A 24,466-nucleotide genomic window follows, 5' to 3' on the forward strand; every position below is an offset into this window, starting at 1 on the left:
AACTGACTAAGATCATAAAAAGACAAGCTATGGAAAGAACATTAGGCTTAGCTGAGGCCTGATCTACACTGGGGGGGCGAGAATCAACCTAAGGTATGCAACTTCAGCTGCGAGAATAGCATAGCTGAAGTCATCGTATCTTGTGTCAACTTACCTCGCATCCTCACGATGTGGGGTCGACTGCCGCCTCTGGCCGCGATGGAGTACAGGAGTCGACGGCAGAGCAATCGGGGATTAATTTATTGCATCTACACTAGACACAACAAATCAATCCCCGATAGATTGATCACTACCCGCCGATCCAGGGGGTAGTGTAAACATTCCCTGAGTATATTTTAATACCTTTAGGTGGCTGAACACCAGTCTTGTCATAAGAATTGTTATACACAAACTGATGCATTCGGGCAACCTTTGAGCTTTGATGGAAAGATCCCCAGTCCCATCTGTTAGCCACTATATAAAAGTTAAGCATAGTATACACCACATTAATAGGTATGGTATTAATAAAACAACACTATATAGATTAGTGTTGGGAAGTTATGTTAAATGAATTTATTATGCTCTTCCCAACATTCTGTTTACTCATTTCAAGCAACCTACAATTACTTTGCAAAGCTGAGGTCAGCTTTAGCATTAGAACAGCGTTTCTCAAACTGGGGCCCGCAGACTGAGTGGGGTCTGCGGGCCCCACTGATCAACTCCTCCCCCTCTCTCCCAGAGCCTCCTGCACGCCAGGGAACAGCTGTTTCCCAGCATGCAGGAAGTGCTGGGAGGAAGGTGGAGGAGTGGGGATGCGGCGGAATTATGTCTGGGGCTGTCAGCCCTGCTGATCAACTCCTCTCCCTCTCTCCTGCACACCAGGGAACAGCTGTTCAGTGGCGTGCAGGAGGCGCTGGGAGTAAGGGGGAAGAGCGGGGACGGGGCATGTTTGGGAGAAGAAAGAGGTGGGGAAGAGGAGGGACAGGGGTGGAGTGGGGGCGGAAAGAGGTGGGCAGAGGTAGGGCATGGGGGGGAGGGGTGGAGTGGAGAGGGGACAGTGCCTGGGGATAAGCGGGGAGGTTTGGGGGTCCGTGAAAAATTTTAAATCAAAATGGGGGTCCTCGGGTTATTAAAGTTTGAGAACCGCTGCATTAGAAAATAGGAGACTTGTACAAAGCATTTATGCATCTTTGACTTCGGCCAAGTACAGACAGGGAATACTTTCACAGCTCATCAACACTAAATATAGGAAACTATAGACAAGTACCAAGGACAAAGCTGGCACAAACTAGTGGGTTAAACTAAAATTTTGTGTGTAAAGAGTTTAACCTGTAAAATCGTACTATAAATACTACTAGCTGAAATACATATCTTTGAAGTACACCTTCTGCATAAAGTGAACATGCTGCAAGAATTTGCTCCACAGAAGGGGGGGTATTTATGTTCCTTTTTGTACTGTACTGTTGTCTCTTAAGACAATAAATTTGGCTAAGCTTGGTTATTTGATCTCTTGAACATTTTAAAGAAAAAGCCATGAGTGTAGTCAAACAAACGGCTACGTCTTTTAGTAATTATGTCCCATATGCCCTTAGTTTTGGAAGGACCCTTGAAAATACAATCATTGTCTAAGAGGACCAAATCTAAGATCCATGAATATCCAAAGTATGGAATCGGAGTTCCTGGATGTGAATTAAGCTTAGGAAAGTAATGGCCTGAGTAGGATGGACACAGGAGACCATCATAGTCAGGATTAAGGGAGAGGATGCAGCAGATACTTACTTTTCTGAATATAATATGGTGTATGGACAACTAGTCCTTTAGACCTGAATCTTGATTATTCTCTGGGCTGGAAGGAAGCAAATATGCATGGAGCAGCTCAAATGTACCTGTCTCACTACCCAGGGGCGGCTCCAGGCCCCAGCACACCAAGCGCGTGCTTGGGGCGGCATGCTGCAGGGGGTGCTCTGTCGGTCGCTGGGAAGGCGGCAGGCGGCTTCGGTGGACCTCCCGCAGGTGTCCCTGCGGAGGGTCTGCTGGTCCTGCGGCTTCGGTGGAGCATCCGCAGGCACGTCTGCGGGAGGTCCACGGGAGCCGCGGGACCGGCAACCGGCAGAGCACCCCCTGCGGTGTGCCACCGTGCTTGGGGCAGGGAAATGGTTAGAGCCGCCCCTGTCACCGCCGCACCCTCAGCAATGGAAAATCCAGTCTCCTTTGCCCTGGCCATTGTGGCAAAGCAACTACCACAAGCAGCCCCAATGGTATACAGAGCAACCACCTCATTAATTTGGTTATCGGAGAGTGAGCAAAAATTGATGACCTGTGCCCCAGAGAGTGGAAAGCTCACACAACAACAAAAATGCACCTTAAGATAGTCCAAGTTAAAAGCAAGGGAGCGCTGTTCCAAGTCCACTTCATTTTGTGTTCTGATGAATTTTTTCCAGTTAATTGTTAGTTGTGCTTGGTTAAAACCCTTCTGTTCTCCAATTCCTCATCTGCCAGGGAAAGATGGCAGCTGCATTCTCAAAAAAAGGGCAACTTCTTGACCCAGCTGGCTAGATCAAACCATCATGCAGGGAAGTTGCAGGTTTGGAGTCTAAGGAGGGCTCCAATGACCCCTTTTGTGGAGGGATGAAAGGGAACTATTTATAGCAAATTCCAAGGACTGGAACAACATGCATGTTTCCTGAGGACCAAACTCTAGCTATACACATGGATTCCCTAATATCTGAGAAAAATAATTAGGATAGTCAGGCAACTGATGAAAACTCTTTGTGCCACAGAGAGGCCAAAGCCATGTATGGTACAGCTTTATTGGTAGTGCCCTCTCACTGAGGCTCTCAAGTGCCAAGCACAACTGCTCCATCAAAACAAAAGAAGTGCTCAGTAAAGGCAAAGCATGAAAGCTCTCAGATGTGTCTGACCCAAAGGAAAGGCTCAGAATCACAGGCATAGCAACAGTGGCACTAGCCAATTCCAGACTCTGGACTGGTGCTAACAAACTCCTCGTGCTGCTCTCAAGGATTCCTTAGATAAGTGCTCCCTCCATACCAGAGCCACTCTGGAACGGGATGCTGAAGTCCTCCTACTGATTTTGAATTGGAAGCTAGTTGTAGTAGCAATTTGGTAATTCAGAGAGTCACCAAAAGCCAGATGCCTTGTGAGGTGTCATTTAAAAACTCATAATTTGCTGATCAGTAATATCATGGCAAAATGGACGTAGCAGCCTTATATGTGACGTTTTAAACATAAGCTGAGATCATGACTAAAAGTATGTTTTCCAGGGAAGTTTGGGGAATAGCCAAATCAGTTCCTCAGAGACAAAGGGCAAGCTGACACCTCAGCCAGCTGTAAACAAGGCAGAGGGGCCATTACCTGCTAAGTGGCCATTCTTTGGCAGGAAAGAGGTAGGAGCAAAAACCTACATCTTAGCAAAAAAACTGCATGAAGTTTCCTTTCATACAGACTGCCTATCACCTTACTCCCAGCTGGAAGTAAGGAACGCTTTTCAAAGGAGGGACAGGACTATAAAAAGACGGGGCAGACACCCCAAGGCATCCCCTCCTTCTCCTTCTCTATCCATTGATTTACTGCATGAGAATGGACGTAGGCTATGTCTACTTGAGCCCTTTTGATGGTACAACTTATGTCACTCAGGGGTGTGAAAAAACACATCCCTGAGCAACATAACTTACACTGACAGAAGTGCTGGTGTGGACAGTGCTATGGTGTGGATGCTCGGCTGGAGCGGCTTCCGCTGCTTGTTGGGGGTGGTTTCATTATGTTGATGGCAGAGCTTTCTCCTGTCAGCATAGAGTAGCCACAAGGGAGATCTTACAGTGGCACAGCTGCATTAGTAGAGCTGTACCATTGTAAGCTCTCTAGTGTAGACATGGCCAAAGGAAGCAGCCATTAAACAGAATCATAGAATATCAGGGCTGGAAGAGACCTCAGGAGGTCATTAGTCCAACCTCCTGCTCAAAGCAGGACCAATCCCCAGACAGAATTTCGCACCAAATTGCCCCCTCAAGGATTGAACTCACAACCCTGGGTTTAGCAGGCCAATGCTCAAACCACTGAGCTATTCTAAGAAGTTTGGCCAGTAAGATTGTTGAGAGCATGTGGTGAGAAAAACTTTGCTTTGAATTTAACATAGCTTGTTAAGTTAGGCACTAGTTGTATTTTATCTTTATTTTTCTTGTAACCATTTCTGACTTTTATGCCGCATTGCTTGCATTCACTTAAAATCTCTGTTTGCAGTTAATAAATATGTTTTATTTAATCCAGTGTGTTTAAACTGAAGTGTCTGGGAAACTCCATGTGGGGTAAAAAGTGTAGATATATCTATTAAAGAAATACAGATTTTATTTGAATTTGTACTGTCTAGGAGAGGGCTAGGCAGTACAGGACCTATATTTCTGGTGGAAAACCTAAGACTTGGAGAGTGCTAGGGTCACCCTGAAGTATAACCAAGGCTGGTAAGAGAAAAAGTGTGGCTGGCTGGCTGCAGCACACACAGAGATATAGCTAAGAGTGACTTGCATGGTGGAGGCTGTTTGTGAGCAGTCCAGACTGGAGGCTACAACAGCAAAGCCATGTAAAGGGCACCCAAGGTTAGAGGGGAGGAGTGACACAATTACTTATTAGAATGGATTGTACTCTAGGTATGTTACAATGGCTGGACCCCAAATTAGGATGAGATTCTGGTCCTTTTGAAAACTGCAGTTGACAGCACTAGACTTCGTCAGTCCAGAGAGTTTGGTTCCAATTATGCTAAGTTCACAGTCAATGGTGTCCTACCCTAGTCATTGAAATTGGTCAGACTGGTCAATCCATAGACCTCAGTGCCACTCATATGTAACACGAACACTTTAGCAAGTGATTTTCCAGTATCAGTGGTGCTGAACCATTAGTCAATTCAGATGGATCCAGGAACTTCAAGCTAAGAGCAGAATCAATGACTAGATCAGGGCATCGAGGTCTGGGGTGCTCACTGCAGATCACGGTGGGCACTTAATCACTTTTCCAAGTGGTTTCCAAGAGGTGAAGGTGGCAGGTCCTCAGCACTGGACATAGTCAAACTTGGAAAGATCTGGGGAAACTGAACTACTTTATCAAGTGGTTCTCCAGAGTTAACAGTGCTGGATCCTTACAACAGGATTTTGTCAACCAAGATTGAGCCAAGGACTTTCATTCCACTTGTACCACGCACAGAACCATTCTGGTGAGGGGTATCTCCAGACTTGATGCTGGATTTCCAGATAGACAGATTTAGTCAACAAGGCCTGAAAAGTCTCTCTGTCAGATGAGGGGTCTCTCTCATTTTTACAGGTCCAGCCAACACCTGTGTCAGATTGTCATCCTTCTTTCCACTTCTTTTTCTTCTCTTTCTTAAGAAAAGCTGATTACGTAACTGATAAACTACAAAAATAAAAAAATATAGTCCCTGAAGGGCAGAAGAAAAAAAAACACATTGAGGGATACATCAAGGACACTGCATGTAATCTGAGCTCATTGGGCCTTTGGGGATTAGAAGGAAGTGAAGGGTGGCTGGGATCACTCCCCTTTTTACACCCTTGAAACCCTACCTAGGGAGGGAAGAGTAAGTGGCTCAAAAGGACATTGCTCACTAGAAGATTCCAAGAGCTTGAGACACAGATGCTGTGATCCACAAGTAGGAATGTGCAGAGGGTACTCGGAGGAAAAAAAGGTATAAAATATGAACAATCAACATTTTTGTATGACTGTTTTACATCCATTGATACAAATTCTATGGTGTGAAATTTTTAGTCAATAACCACTCTTTGTTGAATGGTTTTAACCGGATGTGATGTATTTTCTACATATACATAAGCAACACAAATATAATACTCGAGGGTGTAGACACTTTGCATTCTTGCCCACTTTAGGTGCATTAATATGGCACCTTACAAAGCATGACAGAAATCTGTCCCTCCTTCATCCTGATTTGTCATATAGTTCAAATCTGAACTCTTCTCATTCAAGCCAAGGTTTTGTCTACATACAAACCTCCACTGTTTTAACTAAAGGTATGTTTTCAAACAAATGTAGTTAAATAGGTGCAAGTTTCTCTGCAGATACTCTTATTTCAGTTTAAAAGGGAATTATTTTTAGTAAGATAAAGCAAAATAAGCCATTCTCAAAGTGAAATAAGAATGTCTGCACACAAAAGCACCTGTTTCAGTAAATCAGTTTAAAAACACACCTTTAGTTAAACTGGTGGAAGTTTGTGTATAGGCAAGGTCCAAGTCTTGCTTGGGGATTAAACATTACCCAGATGTAATACAGTTGCAGAATTCTCACCTGGCTTGCTCAATGGGTACCTGGAATTGTCCAGTCTTCCCAACACAGGCCTACCAGCTAGGCTAGCCTGATAGAGGGACTCCAACTCAGAGATCTCCTGCTCTGTGTCTTGATTCCACTGTGGGTGAAACTGAACTGGGGTCCCATTCAGGTCATCTCTGACTGTTCTGTGATCAGAAAGGGGTGGATTTCTCCCTGCCACAGGAAGCCACTCTGTATTTTTACAGTCCAGTTGAGAACTGTAATACCTGGTGACATTGTCCACCCAGCAGTCCACAGGCACAGAAGCACCCATGCCAGTGGCAGTTCCATCATCTATTTGTCTCACACCTCCTGCATGAGTGTGCCTTTCCTGGGAGAGTGCAGGGTCAGCTACATTCTGTCCACCTCTTCTACACTGGTCTTCACTGTGCGAACCAGGACTCTTAGAGGTAATGAGTTGAGTGCTAAAACCCTCCATGGAAGCAAACCCATCCCTAACATCTAAGGATGAATGCAACTTTTCGGAAGACTGGGTTCTGTTTTCTTGACTTTGAGGAATTAATTGCCTGTAGCCTGAGGTTGAAGAATTGGTGAATGATTCCTGTATCAGCCTTGGAGACTTCTCCTCCTGACAGATTGCAGCAGTCCACCCTTTCTCATGTGCACCTTCTTTCTGGGAGACCCCATGCAGTCTCTGAAACTGCTCTGCCAGGGAACGAACATGCCCTTTTGAGCTATGGGTCTTAGATTTGCAAGTCTCCATGTTGCGGAAGTCATCCTGTGGGAGCAGTAAAGTTTCACGGCTGTTTGTTCTAGGGTACTTGTTCGCTCTTTGTAAGGGAACCAGGGGGCACTGAAGTGACAGAGATGAAGCAGCAGAGATCATGGAATGATAGCCCCCTACCTGATCAATGCTAGTGGGCACTGGAGAATTTGACAGACTGAAGCAAGGACTATGCAGACTGCTTTTATTGGGAGATGATGCTTGTGCTGGATGGGGACGGGAGACTAGTGTAGGCAAAGACCCAGAGTTGACTGTATTAAATTTAATTTTGTGCTGAGGTGTGAGAACAGCTGTAATGTCATGAACTTCTTCTAACTTGCTGTTGCAGCCCCTATAGTCTTTCAGCCCTTTGGCAGGGGCCCCATCAAGCTCCATAACATGGTGGGCATCATTCTCAGTTTTTGTGGGTCTCTCAGCCAACCCACGCCCATACGGAAGAGAGAGAGCTTGGCCATCGAAATTAGCAGAAGCAGCCCGGAAGTTAGGAAAGGCCCTATTTGGAGGACTGCTTGCAGGAACGGGTAGGGAGGAAGACTCTGGATATAATGATGAGTGCACTTCATGGCAGGAAGCGGGTGGGTTGAAGAAAGAACTGGACCCGAATTCCACTTCTCCATTGGGTTCCAGTGATACCTCTCGGCTCAGCAGTACTTGGAGCGGGCCAGTCTGTTCACTAAAATACACAGAAATGGTAACTAATTATTAGTAACTCTTCTTTTTTTGAATTATCCCTAAGGCGTGGAACTTGCTCCCCCTTAACATCCACCTCAATCCACTTCTCTTTGCACAAACACAAATTAAAAACTTCCCACCCAAAATAATTGCTTTTGTTAATTTGACAACATCTGCATTTTATTTCCTCACAACTTTTTTTTTCCTCACAACTCAATCTATTTTATTCATTTCAAATTTTAAAAGTTATTTTTATTATAAGATTTTACTGTTATATTTTTACAAATATTGTACAACACACTGAGCACTTTGGCTAGGGGCTTGTGTGTGTATGTGTACATTATAAAAATAAATAATAAAAATAAATTTTAAATTAAGTATTACAAGTTCCCCACAAAATCAGTATCTCCAGGAGATTTCTACAAACCATACAAGAGAAGCATTATGTTTATGATCTTAACATAAATAGGCAACATTCCACTCAGGTTCTCTTTCCTAAAGTAATGGGAAATAACTTTGGGAAGGAAAGGAATAGAATAGAATGCAATACATTTCCCTCAGTTTCCTTCCCCTCTTTTTTTTTCCCCAGCTTTGAGTAATTTATCCAATACATTAAAGGAAGCATTTAAAAGCATTACAAACCATGCATACATGTCTAGCATAAAATATAAACTGTGCATGTCCTTGGGTCACTTTGTATCTCTTCTGCATTAATTAGCATTATAATATGCAACCAGAAAGTCACATGAGTCAGCGATATGAATAAAAGCAGAAGACTGGAAACAACTCTGATAGACAGCTATAGCCCAGCTAGCTGTCAAACTGAAAACTACTTCTGCTGCTTAAAGCCGCACTTAGAGTTGGTTAGAATAATGCTCTAACCTTAATCTGGATATGCAGAATGACAATGCTGTGCAGCTAAACAGTGGTGCATAGTTAGGATAATTATTTCCTACAGGGACAAAAAAGACTATTGTGTGACTTCAATCCTACCAGTTTGTCTCCTCATGCAGATCTAGAAATCAAAGCTACCATCATGCAGAAGATCCAACTGAGCATTCATGGGGGAGTATGATCTTAGGTTTGAGTAATAATAAACTTTGTGCTGTTTATAATGCTGATGTATATCAAAATAAAGGCACAAAAATCAAGATACAAGCAGACATGTCTCACTGACTGCAGAGTTAAAACTCACTGCAGTAGAAACTTATTGTACAAAATAATATTTTTCTGATAGGGCTGTTCCTTTAGCAGGAATGGGCACTTACGCAATATATTTGAGTTTCATGTGTAGAAAGATATGTTTAAAGGTATAATGCTTTAAAAAAAAAAAAAAAAACAACAACTGCCAGTGCCCGACGTCAGGTTTCGGCGTTTCTCCTACAACTGAGGGCATTGTGGACCTCTAATTAGCACAGGAATCTGCCTTCTTTGTACATAATTCAACAGCTTCAAGAACAGAATGGAACCCTGAATTATAGCCTTTTCAGGTACGGATTTCAGCACTTATTTCCCTGCAGTGTTTTTAAAAAGGGATGCTCACATGAGATTCCACCTAGGCATTTGGTCACACAGTGTGTAGTGGGGGAAGTGGAAGAAGGAAAGAAATAGGTGGAGAAGCTGCCAGGAAGCTGGGTAAGGAGGATTCTAGAGGTGTTGGGGATGGCAGGCAGAAAAGGGTAGAATGGTGTTACAATAGGGAACTAGGATGGGCTGAATAAGATGTGGGAGCAGAGAATCAAATGGAGTACACAGAATGGAGGAGAAAAGTAGAAAAGAAAGTGTCCTGCTGAGGAAACTGGAGAGGCTGCTAAGTCAGACTAGAGGCAGCTGGGAGGCAGAGAACCTGGTTGCAGAATGGAAGCGGCGTCAGGAACAGTGGTCAAGAAACAACAGAAAGGTGACAGGGCAAGGATGGGTTATGAATGAACCTTTTTCTCCAAGAACTGCACCAGTGCACCAAAGAAAAGGTGGGCTAGAAGAAAAGATTCAATGCATTTTTCACTGTTAAGAGCACTGCAAACATGTAACTGCCCTCCTCTTGGTAGTTATTTCAGGGCATTCATTATAATACCGCTTAACTGAATTGAGCCCTGAAGATATTTGCTAATTTTTCTTTTTTAAAGCTTTTTATTTCACCTTAAAACACACCTCTCCTTTTAACAGGTCACTTATTTATTGCATTCTCTCTCTTGATGCACGTCTTTTCTATCAGCAGGTCAGAATTAATTTCTAAAAACATCTATTACAGGCCATGTTTTGACTTGCTGCACATAACCTGGTCAGCTAAGACCATGGATGCACTGAAGTGCGCTCTCCTATAATATGGTATGATCTGAGAATGCCATGAGGAAGAACACTACAGGATCTTGAGTAACCGGGGGAACACACAGTTCACTACTTCTTTCCAGACCATGCTACTGGTAGGTGCGGATCAGAACTGGTGTACTGTGATATACTTGGACTACCTTGTAGACTGGGTCATGATGCCCCCCTGTGGTGGGTGGCAGGTTGGCGGCGGCGGCGGCTGCTGCGATGACTGTTCCTGCATGCGATCCTGGAGGCTCCGTGCTTTTCGGATACTGATTTGTAGCTTCTTATCGACTAGGGCTCTGCTGTGAGTGCTAGAGCTGGCATCATGCATGGCAAGTCTTAGTTTAGCTAAAATGCAAAAGAAAACATAGCAGAAACAAAAAACAGAAAAAAAAGACTAAAATTGAAAAAAGAAAAAAGAAAAAGAAAAAAAGATGTAGCAAGAACATAAAACATGGACCATGCAAATGCTGCCACAGATAAGTTTACAGGGATGCTTTCCTTTCCATTAATGCACATTCAAGGTAGCCAGGTGTCCAAACAGGTTAACTGAAACTAAATCAAAATGAGTCAAAAGAAAAATCTAGTTTTTAGCCAAACCCCTCCTCCCCCTAACACGGGGTGGGTCTTTCTCCAGCCCTCACACAAATACTGTTTCATTCTCAGTCTTCCATCTATACAACTCCTTATTCTCATATCATGATCCTTTTATGTGCAAGGGAACCTGGTCGGGATGTGAAATCAGGGTATAGCCAGGTGGGGTGCAGACTAACAGAGCTTTCATGAGGACTGTATGTTGACCCTCGTTTTGTAACACAGAAAAGCAAATTTCTATAACCATATTTTTGCCTTTGCAAATCCATGGTACTACCTGCTCTGTTTTCAATCTTACTAACCAGCAAGTGGGGAATGGAGGTTGGGGTGGGATAGCCAGCCAATTAAATTATAACATATCAAAACAAAAAAAATGCAATAGCACATAACTACCATAATTCACAGCAATATTTAGCCCTTCAAAATCTTGATGTCATCTGTTCCTCCTGAGATGTGAATAAGTACAGCATAGTTCATTCCTTTTCTTGTTGGTGACTGGAGCGTCATCTTCTCTCATGCTCCTTTCCTACATGCTGTGCTGGCAGGTTTAGGGCTTAAACTCTTTGCAAACTGGTCTCTTTATTGGGAAAACTGGTCTCTTTATTGGGAAAACTGCTTACTAGGTATAGGAATGCAGGCGAGGGAGTCACCTACCAGTTAGCAGCAAGAGGGACAAACTAACATCCCATTGCACTAGAGATAATAGCCCAGAGGGAACCAGGGTGCTGGAGGGGACTAAAATCCAGAAACCAGGGGCTTAGAAAGAGGAGGTACTAGCTCCAAGCATACTAGTATGGCTAGCACACTCCCCATTTTCCCACCTGAGAATTTCAGATGACTAGTCAGTAAATTTTACAGTCCTGTTCTGTGATATTAGTAAACTGTCAAAAGCACAGTAGCTCAGGCAATTAGAGTTACTTACATATAGCTTCATTACAGAGAGCAAAAGCTGCAGCACAATCTCCCTTCTGCTCCTGATGCAGCGACTCTTCAAAGATTGAGTCTGCTTCCTGCATGGACCTCTCAAAGCCATCACTCCTTCCTGCAATGGGCAGCACTCTTCATTTCATTTGCATTCTTTTTTTGTTTCTCCTTTACCCTCCCTCCCATTTGTGAGTACAAAACCCTTCTATAAAGGAGTCATTTGTAGTAGCTCTTCTGTAGAGGCTGTACCTTTCCCAGACTCTCATTTCCTCTTTAAAGGGTATTACAGGGTGACCAGATGAGAGGAACAAAATAAATATCGGGACACATCAGGACAAACATCGATTGGGACATGGGACAAAACTAAATATCTGGACGTCTGGTCACCCTAGGGTATTATGATGTTGCGAGGCACTGGGGACTGCATGAGTCACAAACCTCTGAGACTAGGCATACCCTTCAATTAACATAACTGTCAGGATCAGGTAATCATAAGCACCCCACCTCAGATAAAAGGAGTGTAAACCCACCCAGGAGTTTTACACTGGATGAGTGGAGGGGCTTTTGCTGTAGATTGTTTTGGGTAAAGTAAGTGTGTGTGTGCGCGCATGTGCATGTGTACATAACAGAAACAGGCAGAGGCAAAAAGCAAGAAAGCCAAGCAGTAGCCTATGAGCATAGTGTGGCCCTGGAAAAAGCTAGAAAGAGAGATTTTGGGACTGGTTTTCGGGTAAACAGGCTTGGGACTGTAGGCTAAGATACTGCTCCTTTTGTTCTTGGTCCTCCTGTGTGCAGAGAAGCAGGACTTTGTACATTTCTTGTAAATAAATAAGACTGCATGAAAGAAAATACCAGACTGTCAATCAAATTCTGTTTTCTGGGCTTGCCTACAGCAGAAAGTTGCAATGCTTTAACATATGATGTGATTTTAAATGGATTTCGTTGAATTGGTGCAAAAGATCAATTTATTTACATCAATTAAGAATCAATTTATCCTAAACCCAAAGAAGCCACACTTAAACTGAAAGAAGTGTGTCTAACATAGAGGGCTATATTAGTTTAACTTAGTCTGTTTAAAAATCACATCTTATGTTAAGCTTTCTACTGTAGGCAGGACTCTGCTATAACCATGTAAATCCACTGACTTCAGCTGAGTTACTTCCAATTTACACCAAGGTAACAGAGCAAACTTTGGCATTATATCTCCAAATTTCAGTCAGTGCTACTTCTACTACTTTGCAGGTGAGATTGCAAAATCAAGTATCATTAGATGCTAAACTGATGTCTGGAGCAGTAGTTCTACTGTAAATCACAGCCTGTGGCTAGTCTCTTAGAGTGACTTATTCATGTGATTGTTAACAGAATTTTTTGATTAATTGCTTTTTTGTCAGAACATGATGATCAGTCAGAACAAACTTGTTGAAGAACTGTATCTGTTTCAATTCAAATGTTTTCAGGAAGATTTTTCAGGTCCAGGATGGAATTTCTGGTGACAGTGACAGAGAGAGACGTATCCACTCCCCGCCCCAGAAAAGCCAATAACCCACTGGTTAGGGAACTCACCTGAGATAGTGGGGATCCAGCTTCAGGTCCCTGACCTAAATGAGGCAGAGCAGAGAGAGGAAGCTGGGTCTCCCCCATTTCAGCTGAATGCCCTGAGCACTGGGCTACTGGCTATTCTGAGGGGGAGTTGGGGAATGACTGGCTTTTGTGAAAAACTTCAGACTCTAGTTTTTGTTCTGAAGGGGAATGAAACCAAATGTTGAAACTTCAAAAGTTTTTGGAAACAGAATCCTTTGTTTTATGGCAAGCCCGAAGGCTTGTCTACACTGAAAACACTACAGCAGCACCGCTGTAGCACTTCAGTGAGACACTACCTATGCCAACAGGAAGGGTTCTCCCAGTGACATAGATAATCCACTTCCCTAAGCAGCAGTAGCTAGGCCGATGAAAGAATTCTTCCATCAACCTAGCAGTGTCTACACAGGAGCTTAGGTCATCTTAACAATGTTGCTCCGGGGTGTGGATTTTTCAAAAATTGTCAAAAGCAACTACTGCTGCACAGAGAAAAACCATAGAGTCAGCATGTGTGTCATAAATTTGTCTCAGCATGCTGTGACCAAACTGTGTTGCATGTTTACAAGTCCCTTTCCAGCAATTATTTGTCTAGTCATCTCATCTCCTTCACACCTTTTCCACCTGAATTCAGAGGTGCCTGGGAAATCATATCAGACTCAGCAGAATGTAAATGAATACAAGAGCCTCTTGTCCACAAATGCACACAGTTTGTGTGTGCACACTGACAACTGTAAGAAGCTGTTGGAGTGCTGAAGCCCAGTGGTCCTGTGGGTTTAGGAGGAGAAGAAAGAGCAGAATACATGGGGAAGGATCCAAGAACAGGGAGAAGAGACGCACAAATTGTTTTTGACCAACTTTGAAAAAAGGGAAAAAAAGGATGATAAACCCTGAAAACATAAGAAAATAGGCAAGCTCAAGACAAACTAGGTGTTCTGGCCTAAGGACAACAGGACTAGTGCCATTTATAAGAACAGCCTGTAAAATTGCTCATGAAAATGTACGAACTCAAGCAAAAATCTGCTCATTTGCCCTTTATCATTATGACAATTATAAAAATTAATATTTCATTCAACCAAAAAATAAAGCCTCCTTGACCTGGGCATTATACAATTCACTACCACATACAGTTCTTATTTTAAGAACTCCAGAGAAACCTTGTAAATGAGCATGAGCTGAATGTGAAGAAGTCTGGTAGATCAGTAAGTCAACACAGCAGCATCTTCAGAGTCTAGACGTGTGGCCTTTAAGATTCACGAACTGAAGACCAGACTCTAAGCATTCTGAACTTGGCCTCCTCTGCATGGGTAAAGCCATGTACTGGAAGGCAGAATGGGTCAGGAATGTTCTGGAGTCTTGTACATAAGGAAGCCATGAAGCCATAAAACATTGTGGGAACCACCCAGGATGAAAGCAGGTTTAGGAGCCATCTAGCCTCCATAGCGATCATGCCAGAGGCTATGACCCTTAAGTACTACATAGCACTCTTTGTTGTTATGGGCCTTTCTAATATGCTTTGCTTTTTTTAAACAAGGAAATGCTAAACAGCTAGATGTTTCTAACAATGTGCTTAGTGGGGCATTACCCAGAGTCAAACTAGGACTGTTCCCAGTGACTCAGTGAACTGGATTTTTTTAACGGAGGCTACAGCCTTAAGTTCCAGAATCTGAGTGTTAATTTTTAAAAAAAAGTTAAATCAGTAACTCTTAAGATTGTGAACAGACACTTAAAACTATTAACTAATCATAATTGATGTACAGCTGCCTGCATGATTCTGTAGACAGTCTGAGAAGATAGATCGAAGAGCTGTGAATTGCCCTATTCATTTCAAGGGGTCATTAACCAAAGCCTTATGACAACAATTTAGAGGTCAACATTGATAATTATTGCACTGTTGATCACCATGCAAGAATGGAGAAGCACAAACAATGTAGAGATCTCATGCAAGTGGAGATGTCCACACTATAGGAACTATAGTCACTAAGGGTACGTCTACACTACGGGATAATTCCGATTTTACATAAACCGGTTTTGTAAAACAGATTGTATAAAGTCGAGTGCACGCGGCCACACTAAGCACATTAATTCGGTGGTGTGCGTCCATGGTCCGAGGCTAGCGTCGATTTCCGGAGCGTTGCACTGTGGGTAGCTATTCCGTAGCTATCCCATAGTTCCCGCAGTCTCCCCCGCCCCTTAGAATTCTGGGTTGAGAGCCCAGTGGCTGATGGGGCAAAAATCATTGTCATGGGTGGTTCTGGGTAAATGTCGTCATTCATTCCTTCCTCCGGGAAAGCAACGGCCGACAATCATTTTGCGCCATTTTTTCCTGGATTGTCCTGGCAGATGCCATAACATGGCAACCATGGAGCCCGTTCAGCCTTTTATTTTTATTTATTTATTTTTTTACAGTCACTGTACGTGTACTGGATGCCACAGTCAGAGGCGATACTCCAGCGCTACACAGCAGCATTCATTTGCTTTTGCATGATAGCAGAGATGGCTACCAGTTGTTCTGTACTGTCTGCTGCCAGGGTAATTTGGCAATGAGATGACAGTTATCTGTCCTTCTGTGCTGTCTGCTGCTATCATGGGTGCCCCTGGCTGAGGTCGGCCGGGGGCGCAAAAGCAAAACTGGGAATGACTCTCCGAGTCAATCCCTCCTTTATGGTTTCTAAAAATAGAGTCAGTCCTGCCTAGAATTTGGTGGAAGTGTACTAGAGAAGCAGTGAATCAGAGAGTACAGCTGCTCAGTGTCAGATCCCGCAGAAATGATGAGCTATATGCCATTCACGGAGGGTGCCCCTGCAACAACCCCACCCGTTGCTTCCCTCCTCCCCCAACCTTCCTGGGCTACCATGGCAGTGTCCCCCTCATTTGTGCCATGACGTTATAAAGAATGCAGGAATAAGAAACAGTGACTTGTTAGTGAGATAAAATGAGGGGGAGGCAGCCTCCTCGTGCTATGACAGTCCAGGCAGGACATTAAGCGGTGCGGGGAAGAGGAGCCAAGCATCCCGCTGCTATGATAGTCCAGGCAGTACAGAATCTTTTCTTTACACCAGAAAGGGAGGGGGCTGATGGAGCTCAGCCCCCCGTGGCTATGATGAAGACGGTTACCAGCCGTGCTGTACCATCTACTGGGAATGACCAGGAACCATTCCTATTTTTACCCAGGCGCCCGAGGCCAGCCAGGGGTATTCAGCAGTTATCAAGCATGTACCGTCTACCAGCAGCATTCAGTAGACATAGGGTGACATTGAAAAAAGTCAAGAAATGATTTCTTTCCCTTTTCTTTCAAGTGTGGGGGGGGAGCGAGTAAATTGACGAGCTATTCCCTGAACCACGCTGGACAATGTGTTTGACACTACAGGCACTGGGAGCTCAGCCAAGAATGCAAATACTTTTTGGAGACTGCTGTGGACCGTGGGATAGCAGGAGTCCTCAGTACCCCCTCCCTCCCTCCATGAGCATCCGTTTGAGTCTCTGGCTTCCCGTTACGCTTGTCACGCAGCACTGTGTAGCCTGTAGATTTTTTTTTCAAACGCTTTGGCATTTCGTCTTCTGTAATGGAGCTCTGATAGAACAGATTTGTTTCCCCATACAGCGATCAGATTCAGTATCTCCCGTACGGTCCATGCTGGAGCTCTTTTTGGATTTGGGACTGCATCGCCACCCGTGCTGATCAGAGCTCCACGCTGGGCAAACAGGAAATGAAAATCAAAATTTCGCGGGGCTTTTCCTCTTTATCTGGCCACTGCATCCGAGCTGAGATTGCTGTCCAGAGTGGTCACAGTGGTGCACTGTGGAATACTGCCTGGAGGCCAATACCGTCGATTTGCGGCCACACTAACCCTAATTCGATATGGTAATACTGATTTTAGCGCTACTCCTCTCGTTGGGGAGGAGTACAGAAACAGATATAAAGAGCCCTTTATATCGATATAAAGGGCCTCGTAGTGTGGACGGGTACAGCGTTAAATCGGTTTAATGCTGCTAAAATCGATTTAAACACGTAGTGTAGACCAGGCCTCAGATATAGCATCCTAGCTATGTCTGATAACCCTGTTGTGTAGATGTGGTCTACACCAATGGAAAAGGCTTTTCTAACCCTGTAGGGACACCACCTTCTGGAGAGATGATATTCTTCCATCAACCTGGCTGCAGCTATACCAGGAATTAGGTCAGCATAGCTATGCACTTAGGCGTGTGAAAAAATCAGACCCTGAAGTGCCTTAGCTATATCAACTTAAATTTTAAGTGTAGATCAAGCCTGATTTTGGTGTCTCACATGGGTAGAGTTTGGTGTTTGGGCAGAATACAATTAGGGTTTTTTTTCCTTCAAATTAGATTCCTGGGCATTACAAGTTCACCATTCTCTTCCTGTTTCTCACATTTCTGATAAATTCAGAGACCGTCTTTTGTCTCACAGACTGGAGAAACCTATTGAGTAATTGTAAAATTGTCATGGGGAAGAAAAAGCAAGAGACTCTTAATGGAAAAATCAAAAGATCAAAAACACCTTCCCCATCTCCCACATGTGCAATATTGTACTCCAAACCTACACCACCCCCATCCCCATGTCAGCCACATCCAGTCTGTGAAAGTTACCCTGGTTCTGCAGCTCATCTAGGTCCATGAACCTGCTGGGACGGGGGTTAAAGCCCATTGCTGCCTCCAGTTCCTTTTCCCGTTTCCTGAGTAGCTCCTGTTCCTGTGCCCTCCTTGCCACTTCCTCCTGTAACTCATCCAGTTCGCTCTTGGTTGGGACAGGCATTTCTCCACCTTTAAACACCAATCAAAGACAGCAATGGGTACTTTCAGTGGGTACCTCGTTCCAACATGCATACTTTTCTATATCAACAACTGAATTTGTTTCGCTCCCTCTCCCAAATCTTCTAAGTCCATTTTAAATAGGAAGCAAGGAAAACCTGAAGATGAAGGCAAGTGTCATCCAGATCACATACAAGGTAGCACTTAGCAAAGAGTTACTTTATTAATTTTCAAATTATATATATGTATATTACCGGTAATTTTTCTAAAAGATATAGAAAAGAAAAAGACTACTGGATCATTTTAGCCTACTCTCTTGTCAACGCAAGTTTTCTCCCACTATACATTTAACTAGTGCTTTGTACATTTTATCTGGTTTAATGTTCCAAATGAGAGATGGAGTGGGTGAGGTAATATCCTTTATTGGACCAACTTCTGTTGGTGAGAGAGAGAGAGACATGCTTTCAAGCTACACAAAGTTCTTCTTCAGGTCTGGGAAACTTATTCCGAGTGTCACAGCTAAATACAAGATGGATCCAATTGCTTAGCATAAGTATTTTATCATAAAAGACAAAATATCCATATATATGTTGTATATTATCATATAGGACAAAAAACATATATTTTTATATTTTATCAGAAAAATTATATAAAATATTTTCATATATTTTTCATCAAAGACAAAATATAAAAGACAAACACACTACATTGCCTGCAGGCAAATGCGTTTCACAAAGCGATCACTCTTAGTCTTCATCCTCAAAAGAAACGTGCACAACACTTTCAAAAGATGAGCCTGAGAGCTTACATTCATAACTTTGCTAGGCACTAAAAATAATGGGCTGAATAGGGAGCCTGGATTGACAGCTTATTACAATAGTCTATACTTCACTAACAACTCCAGCTGCTTTCTCCCCCATGACTGGAGGGGTGTTAACAGGCCACTGCACTTTGAATAGTCCCTTGAAATATGTGTTAGCTACTTGTGCTAAACAATCTGTTCCATCTTGTATTTACCTGTGACACTTGGAGATGTTATTTACACTACAGGTTACTAGGTATAACTTACATCACTCAGGGGTGTGAATAATCCACACATCTGAGCAACCTAAGTTACACTGACCTTAGTGTCAGTGTAGACAGCACAATATCAGCAGGAGAGCTACCACCTGTCACGGAGGCAGGAGTTAAGCCAATGGGAGAAGTTTTTCCTGTTGGCTTAGAACGTCACCACCACAAGCGCTACAGTAGGGCAGCTGCAGCATAGACATAGCCTGAGTTAGGGCTTGTCTCCACTACAGGGAGATCAACGCTGCTGCAATCGATGCAGCAGGGATCAATTTAGCAGGTCTAGTGAAGACCCGCTAAAACAGACGGCAGAGCGCTCTCTGGTCGACCCCGGTACTCCACCTCTCCGAGAAGAGTAAGATAAGATGACTGGAGAGTGTCTCCCTTTGACGCAGCACAGTGAAGACACTGGGATAAGTTGACCTAAGCTACGTCAACTCCGAGGGCCGGCCTTAGGGCTGGGCAAACGGGGACCACACCCAGGGTGCCGAAGCCAGAAATGTGCCACAAAAGCCTCGGGCTTCCTCAGGCTGGCTGTGGCCGGACTACTCTCTTCTCTGGCCCCTCCTCCATTCTGGGCTGGCGGGCTTCTCCCCGCCCCTGCCCCCTCCCTCCCTCATTCCTCAGCCGGCTGGCTGAGGGCTCCGGCTCTGCCCCAGCCCCGGGGAGCCCAGAGTGTTGTGGCTGGGGCCAGTCACTGGCAGTGCGGCCCACTGCTCGCTGCCCAGAGTGGAACCGAGTCCTTTTCTGCCTGCTGTCCTGCGCTGCTCGGTGTCTGGCGGGTGCTGGGGCCAGGAGGAGCGAAACTTCCACATGAGTAGAGTGGAGCAGGGTGGGGAGGGGAGCCAGGCCAAGCAGGGGCAATGGGGGAACTTAAAGTGACAGTGCGCTCACTGTCTCTCGAACTTCCCTAACATACACACACACAGGCTCTCACATCCACTGCCACTCTGCCTCTCACAGTCCCCCAACACAGATTGAGACTGTGTGTGAGAGACACACTCCCCAGACACTCTGTCAGACAATCCCCCAACAGAATCACACACAGGCTCTTTCTCTGTGTGTGTGTGTGTGTGTGTGTGCGTGCGCCTCTCTCTCACACACATGCGCACACACACACTTATTATTATTGTTATTACTGCTTGGTACTTCCTCTCAAAATGCTTGTGGTGAGCCAGGAGTGGCTAGGAACTGCAGGAGGGCAGTGGGCACTGTCAAGATGCAGCCCCCATGTGACAGCACAAGCCTGCCTTGAGCCACAGGCCAAACGCCAGGCACCACAAGCCACTGCAGCAGCACAGAAGTAACCGTGGCAACACACCATATACCATGCCACCTCCTTACTTCTGCGCTTCTGCTGACAGTGGCCTAGGAATTTGCTAGTTGTAGTAAATTGTTACTCATTGTGGAGTTCTCCTTCTTTCATTCCCTGATTGTCCAACTTGCTGCGCACACCTAGTAGCTCTCCACCATTGTGTGCAACTGCCCAACCCAACTATGCCAGCTACACGTTTCAGGTGCACTCCAGCCTGCAGCAGTCATGCAATATTGGATCTCCAGGAACTTTGGGGAGAAGAAGCTGTGCAGGCACAGCTACTGATCAGCTGTAAAAATGTGGAAATCTATTAGTTTGCATGAGGGATGCAGGAAATGGGGTATGACAGGGATCAGCAGCAGTGCCGTGTGAAAGCGAAGGAATTGTGGCAGGCGTGCCAGAAGGCCAGGAAGGCCAACAGTCAATCTGGTGCCAATCCACAGACCTACTGCTTTTACGAAGAGTTTCATGCCATACTTGGTTGAGACCCCAGCACCACTCTCAGACACTGTAGATACCTCGGAGGAGCTCGAGTCACAGGCCTCTGGCATGAACAGTGAAGAGGAGGAGAATAAGGAGGATGGGGACCACACAACTGGGGATTCCAGCTGCCATGAGCCAGGACCTGTTTGAGACTCCACTGTAGTCCCGTCAGTCTGAAACGGATTAAGATTTATTGGGGCCATGGGCACAAGGAATACTTGGGACCCCCCATTCAGTAAAACATGGATGTATCAAAATGAATTAACACAAAAACTCCATGCATGCCCTTAAAGTTTCACAATCCTTTAGAAGATATTACACATTATTTTGATTCTGTGAGTTGTATCCCATCAAATGTCCTTTTCACCACCATCTATTGAACTGAGAGTATCTTAGGAAACTAATTACAGCCAGACTTAGCGTATCAGTCCCAGTAACATCTGTGCATAGCAACGGAAAAAATGTGCTAACCTAATATACTGCAAATATCTCTCTTATGTACCCATTACACTTATGTTTTAATAATACTCTCACATTATGTAACAAAAATACAAACATATAACCCCCCATATCATATGGGTGTTCAGAAGGGAGAGAGAGGGGTGTGCAGGGGCTGGAGGAGGCAGGAGGAAGTTGTCAGAGGGGGAATTGGGGAATATGAAGATGTAGCAGGGTCAGAGGGATTCTGCAGAGCAGGAGAAAGACTGATGGGTGTGCTGAGGAATGTGGAGGAAAGGTGGCAAGCAAAGGAGGGATGGGGAGCTTGAGGTGTGGGAGAAGATAGAAGGGAATGCAAGAGAATGTGGGTCCAGAAGGGAAGCTGAGAAGAGTAAGGGAGAAGGAGTGAGAATGGGAGGGGGAAGGGAGCGCAGGTGAGTGTAGGGGGTGGTTGTGGGGAACAGGAACCTCTGGGGGACGAGAGAGAGAGAGAGAGAATGTGAGAGGTTGATGCTGGGAGGGGGCCAAGGCAGTGAAGAGCAGGACTAGAATGGCAGCTCCCCAATCCCAGAAGTTAGGGGAGAACAAGTAGCATCACCTCTCCAAGGACCAGCAGGAAGGGGCTGCGGGGGGGGGGAGGGGGAAAGCTCACACCAAAGCAGAATTTATCTCTCACAGACCAATCCACACACTGTATTTATCAAATCCCATGAGTTGTAAACCAAGATCAGGATTTGGGACTGGCAAAGGAGCGAGGGTGGCAATAGAGAGAAGCCATCAGCCTTTCTCTGCCAGCCATGCAGCTTTACGATGGACTCTGTGCTGCGCAGGAATAAAAATTTGACCCCTTTTGGAGGGGCATGTTCCGTGCTCCCACTATAGCCCTGAGGCTAGAGTAGCCCACCGCAGCCCCACTGGGGACGCTGTGTTCCCACCTCCTACCCATCCATACAGCGAACTATCCTGTGCGTCCACCACCTCCGGCAGAGCTGTCCCTAGCGGATGGCGAATCTGGGCGATCGCTCCAGGCTGCACTTTGGGGGGCTCTGCAGACTGATGTGACTGGCTAGCACCACATGGAGATTGGGTGAACTGCTGGCTGGGTGAGGCAACCCCCAGACCTGCCTCTTCCATCCGAAGGAGAGCACATGCCCTGGAATGCCGGGAGGGGGAGTGCATGGTGCTGTTGCTGCAGTCTCCCCAGCCCCGGAGTGCCGAGAGAGCGTGTGGTGCCACCACAGCCTCCCAGACCCCAGAAAAGCAGGTGGTGTGGCCCCAGCCTCCTGGAGCCCAGTGGTGCCACCGAATCGGGGCCCAGGAGGGGGGAGTGTTGGCGGGGCCACACTTGCCTGTTTGGGGAGGCACTGCCTCCCCTACCTGCTCCCGACACGGTCGGTCCCGGAAGTGATGTCACTTCCTTCCCAGGCCTCCATCCCCCTAGGGACAGCCCTGACCACTAGGAACCCTATGCTCCCCGCTCAACTGACCCCTTCTTTGCCTGCTCCACTCCCAGAGGCTGTTGTGCCCCTGCTTGCCCTATACCCCTGCTTTCTCCTTCTCTCCCCATACATGTCCCTGGTGTCCTGTGTCTGCCTCAGTTCCCCATGCCCACAGCTCCAGCACTCCAGGGAGACCCTTCCTCCCTTCCATGGCACTGCTGCATTCTGGACTCTGGATTTTCTCCTCCACCCTGACTCCACTCTGGATTCGCTGCTCCAGGTTTCCCCTGCCTCCCATTCAGCCCCACAATGGGGCTCCAGTTTCAGCTGCTGCTACAGGGATCCCAAAGATAGAAATGCTGGGGTTGCCCGTGGTGGAGGCAGCCCAACACTCAACATGGTGGCGCTGTTGTGGCACAGGCCGCCCTACCCACTGGCCACCTGCCCCAGAGGGAACTGCTACCAGGAGCCCAGGAGACATTGACCCATGTAGAAATCTGCCACTGCTGTCAGTTGAGCACAGGCAAGCCCAGTGCAGGGGAAGGAAAAGACGGTTACCTATCTTTCGTAACTGTTGTTCTTCGAGATGTGTTGCTCATGTTCATTTCATTCTAGGTGTGCGTGCGCACATGTGCACAGTTGTTGGAATTTTTTTTAACTTTAGCGGTATCCGTAGGGCTGGTTGTGGCATCCTCTGGAGTGCCGCGCTCATGCACCGGTATATGAGGCTCCACCAACCCTACTCCCTCAGTTCCTCCTTGCCTGCAACTCCAAAAGAGGGGCAGGAGGGTGGGTAATGGAATGGACACAAGCAACACATCTCGACGAAAAATAATTATGCAAGGTAGGCAACAATTTTCTCTTCAAGTGCTTGCTCGTGTTGATTCCATTCTAGGTGACTCACAAGCAGTATCCCTCGATGTGGGCTTGGAGTTCACAGTCGTATGGCTTGCTCTACTGCACTACTGAAGCCAGCATCATCCCAGGCCTGCTGGGAAAGTGAGTAATGGGATGTGAACATGTGGATGGATGACCAGGTAGCGGTCCTGCAAATATCTTGGATTAGCAATTGGGCCAGGAAAGCTGCCGACGAGGTTTGCACCCCGGTTGAATGGGCAGTTACAATAGCCAGCAGTGGCACTTTTGCCTGTTCACAACAAAAACGGACACAGGAGGTGATCCATGATGAAATTCTTTGAGCAGACACAGGAAGACCCTTCATTCTGTCTGTCACCGCGACGAATAGCTGTGTCTACTTACGGAATGGCTTAGTCCTTTCAGTGTAAAAGGCTAGCACCCTTCTGACGTCCAGAAAGCGTAATCTATGTTCTTCAACAGACTTATGAGGTTTTGGAAAGAAGATTGGTAAGTATATGTGCTGGTTGATATGAAACTGCCAAACTACCTTGGGCAGGAAAGCAGGGTGCAGCAACAGCTGGACCTTGTCCTTGTAGAACACTTTGTAGTTCCGAGGTAAGTGCCCTAATCTCAGAGACCCTATGGGCTTATGTTATCGCCACAAGAAATGAGACCTTCCATGTGAGCAGAAGAAGGGAACAAGAGGCCAAAGACTTGAAGGAACCTTGACAGTATGAAGTTCAGGAACCAAGGAGGGATGGGATCGAGGACTTGAGGATAGAACTGCTCCAGACCTTCTACAAAACGGACAGTCATGTTGTGAGCAAAGACTGACCTGCCCTGGAATGGAGGTTAGAAGGCTGAAATAGCAACCAACTGGACCTTGATCGATGAAAGAGACAAGCCCTGGAGCTTGAGGTGCAGAAGGTAGTCCAGTATCAAATGCCGTGA

The 24,466-nt window shown here is 45.6% G+C and overlaps 1 protein-coding gene across 6 annotated transcripts in view; it reads right to left on the reverse strand.

Annotated features, from left to right (window-relative positions):
* Positions 1-24,466, reverse strand: part of USP54 (ubiquitin specific peptidase 54) — a 176,818-nt gene that overhangs the window by 14,159 nt on the left and 138,193 nt on the right. For 5 of the 6 annotated variants that reach the window (XM_050959964.1, XM_050959968.1, XM_050959966.1 and 2 more), the window contains 4 exons: positions 17,753-17,926; positions 11,568-11,687; positions 10,207-10,399; positions 6,301-7,739 (listed from right to left, as the gene is read on the reverse strand). In XM_050959964.1, coding sequence (XP_050815921.1) covers positions 6,301-7,739; positions 10,207-10,399; positions 11,568-11,687; positions 17,753-17,926 — 1,926 coding nt within the window. Of the gene's footprint in view, positions 1-6,300; positions 7,740-10,206; positions 10,400-11,567; positions 11,688-17,752; positions 17,927-24,466 lie in introns of those variants that run through there. The other variant, XM_050959969.1, reaches the window with a different exon arrangement.

Source organism: Gopherus flavomarginatus, chromosome 6, assembly GCF_025201925.1.
Source record: "Gopherus flavomarginatus isolate rGopFla2 chromosome 6, rGopFla2.mat.asm, whole genome shotgun sequence".
NCBI lineage: Eukaryota > Metazoa > Chordata > Testudines > Testudinidae > Gopherus > Gopherus flavomarginatus.